The sequence below is a fragment of the Ischnura elegans genome, chromosome 2 (genome assembly GCF_921293095.1).
Source record: "Ischnura elegans chromosome 2, ioIscEleg1.1, whole genome shotgun sequence".
NCBI lineage: Eukaryota > Metazoa > Arthropoda > Insecta > Odonata > Coenagrionidae > Ischnura > Ischnura elegans.
The window spans coordinates 80,767,385-80,778,192 of NC_060247.1; the positions used below are offsets into that span (position 1 = coordinate 80,767,385).

A 10,808-nucleotide genomic window follows, 5' to 3' on the forward strand; every position below is an offset into this window, starting at 1 on the left:
GATGTTTGGGCCATCTGACAACTAGGGATAAGGGACTCACTGGAATACCGCTGATCTGATGAAGTAGGCGTGACTAATGGCATCGAACGGGGCAAAATATCGGCCTTAATTATCATCGCGTCAGATTTTTCATGTAATTTTAAATCTTGAAGAGAGTTAAAACCAGCTGAGAACTGAGGACATCAAAACTCGGGACGTGATAACATTATTGCAAAGGGAAATGTTCTCACTTTTCTTTTCATAAGCTGGCTGATTGCTTGAAAAATAATTTATTTATGCAATTATATAATAGCCCTGTTGAGTTTACCAGCAATATTCTCCATTATTTTCATTAAAAATAAGTAATTTTGCAGGTTTTTTCATTTTCAAATCCGCAACCCTAACCTATAAAGCAACATCTGATTAGCGTTATATCACTAGAATAATACGAAAGAAGATTTCTTTTACAAACGGAAGTTGACTTCTGGATAAGAAAGAAAATGGCAACAAATACAAAAAGAAAAGGGGTAGAAGAATTTAAATCAATTTGTTATTACAGATAATATATGAATTTGACAATAACAGGCACTCACAAGTTTTCTATGAAAAGTTTTGTCGTCAAAATATAATCCAACTAGAAGAGCAGCAATATTTAGAATAAACATTTTGAAGAAGCATAAATTTAAGTTCCTCCTGATCACCTTAAAAATTAAATAACAATTAGGATGAAGAAATAGAATGCAGATTAGAATAAGCTTAAAGATTACGTGGATCCCAAGTAATAAATCTAAAGTATTGCAACGAAAACAATAAACCTGAATAACCGAGTTGCAAAAAAAATGTCAGAATGAGATTAATGAAATTTCAATAGCCTTGCAAATTCGCCGTTTTCTATAGATTGGTATACCAATATGAAAAAATTATTTGTGCGTTTTCAGTTCTCATGCAAAATCTTATGTTTTAAATATCTACTGACACAATTGGAACTTAAAATTGGAAGATAAAAATGGCATCAAAAAATCATATCATACTTTTTCATTACTTTAACTTACATTCAGAGATTTTGGGGAGAGATTTTATGAGTCATAACGATACAAAATTGTGGACGTTAACTTGACGCGTTTATTCATACAGATTGGCGTTAAAAAGTACATATCTTAGGACATGCGTAATCAGGGCATATTGATCTAATATGAAGATTATATCCGAAGAAAAATCAAAATTTCCTTGCGATGTCGATGCGTGTACGCAAAAATGTTTTTGTGTTTCTGCAAAGTTTTAGGTTCCCAACTCGAACATGTCATTTTCTATTCATTGAATATTTTTATAATTTTAGCCCACTGTGCGGCGATATATAGAACACACTAGAGGCTGAAACTTGAAGATGCAAAATACCAACTGGGATTTGCTAGAGAGAAAATCACACTCTCGTTTTGATTACTGCGACCGGGAATATAACAGGCTAACACAGAGTCAGGGGGGCAAGCCCTGTCGACAATCCGACATTCCCCACCGAGAGCAAATCTCAGTTGGGCTGGAGGAGCCCAGCTCCTGTTCGTCGTCCTCGAGAGTGCGAGGGGCGGGAGGGGAAAGTTCTGAAGAGAGGGGTCATTGGTGGGGGGGTCAAGAGGACTCGAGGGTCGCAATTAAGAACTTGAAAATGGTGAAGGAGAACTGATCGTTCATTGAAACCACAGAAATGTGAGTGCCCTGAATAGAAACGGTTGTGGGTGGGGTGCATGAAGTAGGTATGGCATCGAATAATACTCAGAGAGATATTCCACTACTCATGCATTAGTGCCTGCCTTCGAGTGCCAAGAAAAATACACTGGTACATCTACGTTACAAAGTACCCGCCAATCAGCCTCGATAGGCTGGTGGAGGAGGTTTTAGAGCGCAAGGCATTTACCTGAATATGTACTAAAAGCATGTGAGAAAGGACTGACGGCGCTACTTAGTGGAATTTTGATACGTTAATTTTCACAAAAAATAATACTTTTAATAAATTCCACATTTTTTTATTTTCCGACATAGGTTTCGCCAAATTTATCTTTTCATGGTCAAGACTAAGATAATGGCAAGCTAAATAAAGTTTATTATAATGACAAGGTGCATGTGTGAAACCCTAAGTCGGAAAACAAAGAAGTGTAGAAGTCCCTAAAATAATTTTTATTTTTAAGAAACAAGATTTGCGTTGACATGGTGATTAGGCATTTACCAGAGTCCACTGATCAGGGGGAAACGAATTTCTGTGCCTAACCGTTCGTCAAATTTATGAATTCATGTGTTAAATTTATTGTCTTTATTGGTTCTATTGCGGTAAACAGGATGTTTAAAATTATTCTTTGATTCCTATACTCATTACCTACTTAAGAAATTAATGCAGACTAAAAAATTAATATTTGAGGTAGACCGCGCTATTTGGGTAACACGCATGAGCTAATGTAATGCTCGAGATAAAATATCACAACTCTAAGAGTAGAAAAGACATACATTATGTCAAATATAAAGTAAATATGATATTCTGAATACCAGTGTGATATAAAACTCTTTGCCATGCATCTCCTGTTTTTAGCCCTAGTGAAACCTAAGCTCAAATTGTGGAAGTTTCCTTGACACGTCTCTTACGTTGTCTTCATTTTCTGACAGCATTAATTCCATCCAATTTAGTCAAACTATTAAACATACCTCATACCCTTGAAGAAAACTCTATCCCATATCTCACTACTTCTATTAGTTTACGGTGACAAGATTTGAAATTTAAAAAATTTCCTTTTCCTTTTGTGCATTTATAACAAAAAAAACATTTTCTTCTCAAGACCGTATTCAAGTACTTACCTCAAATACTAGTCTAAGAATAAAATAAAAACTCACTTTAAATGACAATAAAGTATTTCACAGTGTTCTTTTATAATTTTCGATTTAATTTGATATCAAAGGCCAGGATAATCCGTTAATATATTTTACCCGCTTCAACTTGCATTGCCTGAACTCATAGAAGATAATTGGAACAGAGGTTCAGCCGCTCATAGACATGGAATGCGTCTCACCACAGTGCGAAGGAGGGGGAAGTTTGGATAGGATGGGAAGGCTGCCAATAGGGACGTTGACTTGACCCAAAATCGGTAGTCATTGAAATTATTTACCAGAAACCGAAACGGAAAAAAATGGTTCTCCATTCAGCCATTCCCTCGTAAGATTAATAAAGGAAAATGCGAAAATTTCCCCCAACTTTTCATGAGTTGCTGACGTTATTAGAGTTGTGGTTAATTAATTCGCTCACAGGACAACCTCTCATTGAGGAAGAGGATTGCTCACAAGAGCGGACGAACCAAGTGAGAACGATGCGTGAGGCCAAGGAGTAGGTGAAACGCGGTAACCTGGCATGAGTTCTTGACGTCATCAACTAATCAGCGAAATAGCCTTCCAGTTTTCGTCGAGAACAACTGGAAAAGGAGGGTGCAGTCGAAAAATATAAGAAAACAAGTATGTTTATTTTTCTAGCTTTTCCACTAACGGGATACAAAGAAAATTTGTTCAACGATCCCACTGCCCCTCTCAAAAAGTTTGGCACAAAAATTAGAAGGAGCTGGAAGAACGAGATAATCTCACGGTTTCTTTCAACTAAAGAGTATATAAATTTTAGGCGGATACACTTCAGAACTAACATTTTCCAGGAGTAATCGTTAAACTTTTCAGCTGAGATATGATAGAATCTTCGTTACAGTAAGGTCACAGATAAAATGTGTCACTGCTTTTGTTCAGCTTTCCTGCTGTTAGGGATTGATATCGCAGAAAAAATAAAAGCTTTTTTGTGATTCTTAGATATTCGTATAATCTTTTGGATATTGCTTGATGATGTTTTCTGCGATAGTCTTTCTCATATATTTTAATTCGTTCACTAGGTGGTTCCCACAGCCCCAGTATTTCTTCGTCGGTCTTACGACAATCATTAAATTTATCAGCTGAATAAAAAAACTATATTTTATCGAGAATAAATTCAACAAATACACAGCGCTTTTTTACTAAAGAATTGGTCATTGTCTTAATTACAGGCCAAAATCCTAAGATTAATTTGAGCAGCTCTCCACTCAAATCTCCCGTTAGCTAATCCATCCATATCAAAATATTCCTCCTCTTAGATATACTTAAATTAGATTGTATTTCCTTCAATTTAAGTTGATTTCCTGTAAATTTCCGAGATGGTATTATTCCAAATTAGTGGTTTGAATCCTCCATAATCAGAGGACCCTATACCGGTATGTATAATATTTAGAGGAGGTGACCAAAAGCTTAGGTTATTTACACCGTTGGGGAAGATTAAGGAGCAAAGTTGAAGAGAAAAATGGCGTCGATATTAGCCTATCTACACGAAAAGCTCCAAGGGTATCACGGCTTAACGTCCAACCTAACGGACAAAGTGAATTACTTGAAGTTCCCTCCAAAAACACTCAAGCAGGGATCTGAAAATCTCTGTCACTGATAGGATTTGAACCCTTACCCAATGGGTGATATGCCACAAAGAAGAGAAGAAAGACCTGCCACCACACCAAACCGATCCCCATTCCACAGTAATCTCCGTTCAAACGATTATTTATGAGAAATTATCACAAGCTATGGTTGAACGAAACACCCTTGCTCCTCCCTAAAAATGCAAACGAGGACTGAATAAACTATGATTAAAGACCCGTCATTCATTCCTCAGGATTTCAAACCGGTATATTACTCATGAAAGCACTCTCGCAATAAAATCCCCTCGACAGCACCGACAGTCGTTACCGACTTGAGCACGCATAGATTATGAACGAGAAATATGCCACTCGCGCATGATTTCGGAAAAGATGTCTCTAAATGTCTCCGCTACGCCTCTCCTTTTCCTAAGCTTAATTTTTCAGATTATGTCATCCGTATTTTAGTGTATTATACTCTCTTAAACGCTACGTATACATACAGGGTGTTTCAGGAGGAATATGCAATACTTCAGGAGGAGGTAAGGGAGACAATTTTAAGAATTTCTGTCCATAAACATGGGGTCGCATTCCTTAGTTACTAAGATATGGTAACGCAAAAAAATGTTTTTGGACGCACTTTGCAGTTACTACTCAAGTGGTGACTGCAAAGTGCAAATTGCGAGTCAATCGAAACACGTGTAGTAAAGTTTTTGAATTCAAAATTAAGAGGACAATTAAGAGGTCAGTGGTCGTACAACATGCCTAAGTATCGTTCTATAAGAAGAGGGGCGGAGACCTGTGGAGAAAATAATAAAGGATTGTACTGTGCTGAAGGCTGATCATTCTGGAGCTGTTAACGTGTGGGTTGCTGATACCATTGGAACTTTATTTGGATTTAAGTTTACTTTTACTGTTGGTAATGATCACAATGCACAAGGTTCCTATTGGCTCACTATTTGCTTTGCAAGGATACCTAATAATGTTACAATGAATATTGGTGGCTTGGAGAGTTTTCCATCATCTGATGTTTTGTGTTTTAAAACTTTTCAAATGAATAATTTCCAATCTTATCAGAAGGAGCATTGTACTACTGTTTCTTCGAATGTTATAACATCTAAAAGGTGTATGAGGTTTAAACCTGAAGATCGTTAAATTGTATTTTGTAAAAGCAATTTGACCCCAGATACTGCCTCCATTGGTGTGTTTGGTGATGTACAATTTTATGTTAAAGGTTAGTAAATAGTTTATTTCATTATTTCCTTTTTTTCATTTCCATGCGCATAGCGTGTTGCCATTTGTTATTGCGCCCAGCGTCATCTTGAAATCTCTGGACTTAGAAAAATTTCACCCGTAAGCTCACTAGAATAACTTAGGAGCGTACGGGAAATTGACTTAGAATATTTTTCCTGATTTTTTGTTGGTGAGTTTAAGTCCACAACTCCATGCAAAATCCCTATGGTGACGTCAGTTTCCGGTCCCCATCCCACTGTCTGCCTCGGCTCACACTATCTCCATCTTTGTGTATCATTGAACTATTGGAGCAGTTACGACTAGATATCTTTCCAAGTGAAACAGAGAACGTCATCTCATATCCACACTATGTTGCATGGAAGGCCAGGTTAATATTAGAACCTACCACCTTAAATTGTTGATGAAAATACCTTAATAGCTGCTGTCATGTCTGCTATTTGTTTTTTTTCCATTTGTATCCAATGTGTTAAACATTGTAGTAGATTTCATTTTTTTCCATAACAACATTTATTTGTTATATATTGCAATAATATATTAATATCATTATTTTTTTTTAATCTTATGGAAAATTTCCCAGAACAATAAGCCTGCTCTCTAACACCAAATTATCCACCAGGTCCGATATGAATGATAAAATATGGGGCATAAGTAGATATTAGAACGAATCGGTAAAAAACTATACGTCTACAAAAAATAAATTACCTCAGCAAATAGATTGTATACCTTTTTCAAGTTAACAACAGTTATTCTCACACCCCTCACCATCAGCTAATTGAGAAGCCCTGAAGCATGTAGTGACCACCACCGAATGCATTCATCTGATTTTCCCGACATATAGATTTCCTGTGTCTTTTCAATTCCAAAGTTGAGGGGAAAAATCCAAAAAAATGCCAGCATTTCTTAATGAACCGCAAAGTCGTTAAATTATAATTTACAAAACCCTATATCCTGATAGGATACTACCTTTGAACTTTTTGGGCGGGGAATTGGAATTCGTTTTCATATCCTCTATCGTCCTCAAAATTAATCGCATCCTGCCTCGATTCCGAGAGAGTGAAATCTGCGGAAGTTTCGGATATCAACCACAACAGTTTCTTAAGAGATGCTCCATTGAAATTTCACTTCCTCTCCTCTCTAGAAAATAAAATCTTTTCTTTCATATAGTACCTTCCGCATTTTTCTCCCTCTCGTCACCCACAAAGGTGATCCCATCATGTTAGACTACCATTGGCCGTACTAACCATCTTCTGTTCACCCAAAGTAACATCTTAAAAGCCGTGGCTTTTCAAGCCAAGTTTTTGCAAGTTGAGTTCGAAATAAAACCATATTAGATGCGTTGGAGTAAAGAACATGAGCAAAGTAGTATTTTTGAGTTCAGGTTATTCCAAATGTTTCTCTTCCAAGAGAATGATTTATTGGAACACATTTTCTTGAAAGAAACTTTCATTGGCATCATTGTTTTAAATGACGTCAATTCGCTCATAAAATAGAAATAAGGTAAAAATTATGCTTACTATAATTATTTTTCAGATAATTAATGCTTTAATAATGAAGCCTAATTAAAGTCACGCCTGGAGACCGATCCCATACGATGGTTTTATCATATAAGGGGTGTTGATTACAGCCCTGGGAAAATTTACTCGAATCTGAGTACATATGTCAAACCCTGTTCATCATGTCTGTATTTGATGAAGAGCATTGTAGTGACGTGCATTATTGGAAGAGGGATTGCGAAAGCGACCTGCAAGTGCGATACATCCACACCCCTTCGATTCCCTGCTAATATTCACACCGGAGTGATCCAAACCAATGTCAACATGCGTTGGTCGTTATTCTGACAGAGATAGACGGAATAAAAATGTGTTATAGAAAGGTTTTCACTGGTGTACCATTGGGCTAATATTTCTTCATTTTCACCGTCGTTTCCTTGTCCAATTCTAAAGCCGCCATTGGGGAGGACGCGTCGTGCTCCACTATGAATTTACCCCGTAATAAATAAACTTTACACCTCCCCAAGTTCCGACTTTCAATTTCGCCATGATCCCGTTTCTACCGTTTACCTTCCCTTTTCTGTTCCCTCTCAAATGCTTCTTTCTTTCTTGACCTCTTTGCCTCCCGCACCTGTTTAAACAACCAACTGCAAAGCCTTTTATTCTTATACCGCCTTTTGTACATATTTTTTGTTTAAACATCATTTTTTATAATTGAGATTATTTTTGAGATTATTTTTAAAGTTTTTTAATAATATTTACATACATAATTAATTATTTTCATATAACCTTAAATTCATATGGTCTTAAAGCTGTTTTTGGTGTTAAATAAATAAATACTCGATGTGGAAGGAAGAATATAGGTGATTTTTGAGCTTATTCCCCGATTTTTCACCGCGTTAAAAGCTCCATTTTAGCATTCCTCCGCAATCACAGCATCCAGAGTAATGGAGCAATGAGTCCCAACTGTTTTAATGGCAGGTATCTAGCCAGTAACTTGTAGCTAAAGCAAGAAATTTTACCCCAAGGCGTTCACCATAGGCATTACTCAAGTTCATAACCACGAACTGGCAAGCGGTTTACCTTTACGGAGGCTTTCGCTAGTGGGTGACTTTGCAACCGCTGGCTCCGTAAAAGTAAGGGTTATTACCTCGAGTGATGCAAGTAAACAGTCGAGATGCAAAAGAGTGCCGAGAGAAACTCACCATAGAGCTTGATCTTCTTTTCCTTCGTCTCCACGAGGATAATGACGTATCCACCGAGGTCCACCATGGCCGTCGCGCTCCGGAAAGCACGATGAATCACAGCTCGCAAAGCACTTGTGAATTGAACAGCTTTAGAATCACGGTTCGAGACTCCCCGAGGGGACCATCTCTTTTGTGCGCTTTATAGAATTATCTTCTCCCTCGACGGGATACCGCAATGACACCCAGCGAAAAAAAACACGGCAACTTCTGCTCCTCAGCTGAGGGACTCTTTTTGATAGTCCCCGAGCGTAAAATGGGGAACACGTGGGGGGAGAGATGAATGGGGTCGTCCCTTCAAAGAGAAGGATACACTAAAGCGACCTCCAATTCCCCCCACACTACTGGACACTCCCTCGCACTAGTATATATCCTCGCTCACGAGTCCACAATAAATTCCATCGGAAGACACAAACACATGCCAACACCAGAAAAAAATATATCCTCACGGCGAATCAGAATCGGGGTCAACGAAGGGCCCTCAACACACTTCCAACGAGTTCGCAAAGGCGGCAAATATGGCCTCCGGGCGCATTGAATCCAGCGATCTTCCTTTATTTTCTATCTAGAGAGATACTCGCTTCTGAGCGTGAGTTCCCTTTTCCCAACCCGGCACGGCACATTCCGAAATGTCTTCTTCCTCTTCTTCTTGATCATCATCAACGAGGGACGAGCACCACGTGGCACCAAACAGAGCACCAAGAAGCACCACACGCACACGGATCACACACTCTAGGCACAGCACCCCGGACGCGACCTCTGCCACGAGGAAATTCCCGACGCCAAATATATCAAAAGAGGACTCGTCAAACCCTTTTCTTTTATATATCTCTCTTTTTATAACTTCCCCTCCAAATACCGACTCTTCGCTTCGGCCGCGACGGTTTCTGCCGCAAACTGCCTGTCGCGGAATAAGGGTGAGTGGGAGAACTAAGGGGTCGGAGCTTCTGCGGGCGTCCGCGGCTCGAATCCTCTGCGTGGCACAAAGGGGTCAATTCTTCCTCTTCCTCCCAAAGGGAAGGTGGAAAAACGGGAGAGCGAAAGGGTAGCGGCGCTAATTAGAACTGAGGAAGCAGATGTAAATGCACGAGACACTACACCGTGCTGCGGCGCATACGAACGCGAGAGAATCCGACCTCGCAGAGAGCAGTGTCAAAGACGACTGAGAGGAGAGCTTTTCTGGGAGGTGAGCTTGGGGGTGGTGAAGAATTTAATACTTGTTTATACGACGCGTGCTTCGGGATGATTCTTTTTTCGGGGGCAGGATGAGAGTTTTAAAACAGAAAAACAAACGAAGGAGGAGGGGCGGAAGCGGGAGCGATGAGATATATGCGTGCGGAGGCGGAAGAGAGGGAAAGGCGGGAGAATGAGTGGGAGGACGAGGTCGGTGCTTCTACGAGGGATCGTGGTTCGAACCCCGCGTGGCAAGAACTGGGGAAACTGGACTCGAACGCTTCAGGACTCGACTCGCCGCCTCGACTTCGAAATCTGTTTTTTTATTATTCCCCGGGAGTGGGCGCCCGGGCTTGCAGCGCACACAATATATCGAGAGGGGCGAGGGGGTAATATATAGAGTCACACACAGTGGACGTCTGGGAGAGCGAGAGGGGGCGGGGGGCGGCGGGTCGTCACATTGAGCGCATCACCGCCCCCGGGCGTCCTCCGCGGTCGAGCCGGCGAGGAACCTCCTCCTCGGCGGGGCCTTCGCCCCGGGCGGGCCTCCCCCGCCGCCCCCCTGCCCCCGTGCCCCCGCCGCCATCACCCGCCTCCGCCCCACGACGAGCCGGTAATCACCCGCCGACACGACCCGCCCGGGCACCACCACGCGCCGGCACCAGCCGACACCGGGGGCATGCTACCGCACGCACGCGGTCCCAGCCACACTGTTGGCCCGCCCTCACCGCACCATCATCCCGCGGGCCGCATCCCGGCGGCGACGGACGGGCGCAGAACGGTGACCCCCGGTAGAGAGACTCACAAGAGGATCGGCAGGATATGCGATCGCGTCCTCCCCGAAGCAAGGGTCCGTCCGGGATCACCTTCGGTGGCAGCAGGGACGGGCGCTCATGGTGCACGCTATCTATTCAACGGGCCCTTTCGATGCAGCACGTAATTGATCGGGGCCCACGATGCGCACGAGGAGGAATGTGTGCAACATCTGTTGAGGCAGAAACACTCGCAAACACCGGGCTCCTCTCTAGGGCAAGGGTCAATCCAGGATCACCCCTTTGGGAACTCAGCAATGGCGCTCATGATGCACGGGCCCCATTGGGGCATTATCGGCGGAAGGATTGATTGGGGCCCTGGATGCGAAAAGCTCCGGCCCGCACCCTTACTCCAGGGGCGCGGCCCGCACTCTCTCTCGCCGGGGCGAAGAGAGAGGTCAGGGTCGT

General features: G+C 41.6%; 1 protein-coding gene across 2 annotated transcripts in view; it reads right to left on the minus strand.

Moving 5' to 3' along the window:
- LOC124154051 (protein PALS1) overlaps positions 1-10,135 on the minus strand; it is a 236,979-nt gene extending 226,844 nt beyond the window's left edge. Inside the window, exon 1 of one of the 2 annotated variants that reach the window (XM_046527547.1) lies at positions 8,377-10,135. In XM_046527547.1, coding sequence (XP_046383503.1) covers positions 8,377-8,443 — 67 coding nt within the window. In that variant the 5' untranslated portion in view covers positions 8,444-10,135. The remainder of the gene's footprint in view (positions 1-8,376) is intronic. The other variant, XM_046527545.1, reaches the window with a different exon arrangement.
- Positions 10,136-10,808: the final 673 nt, after the last annotated feature.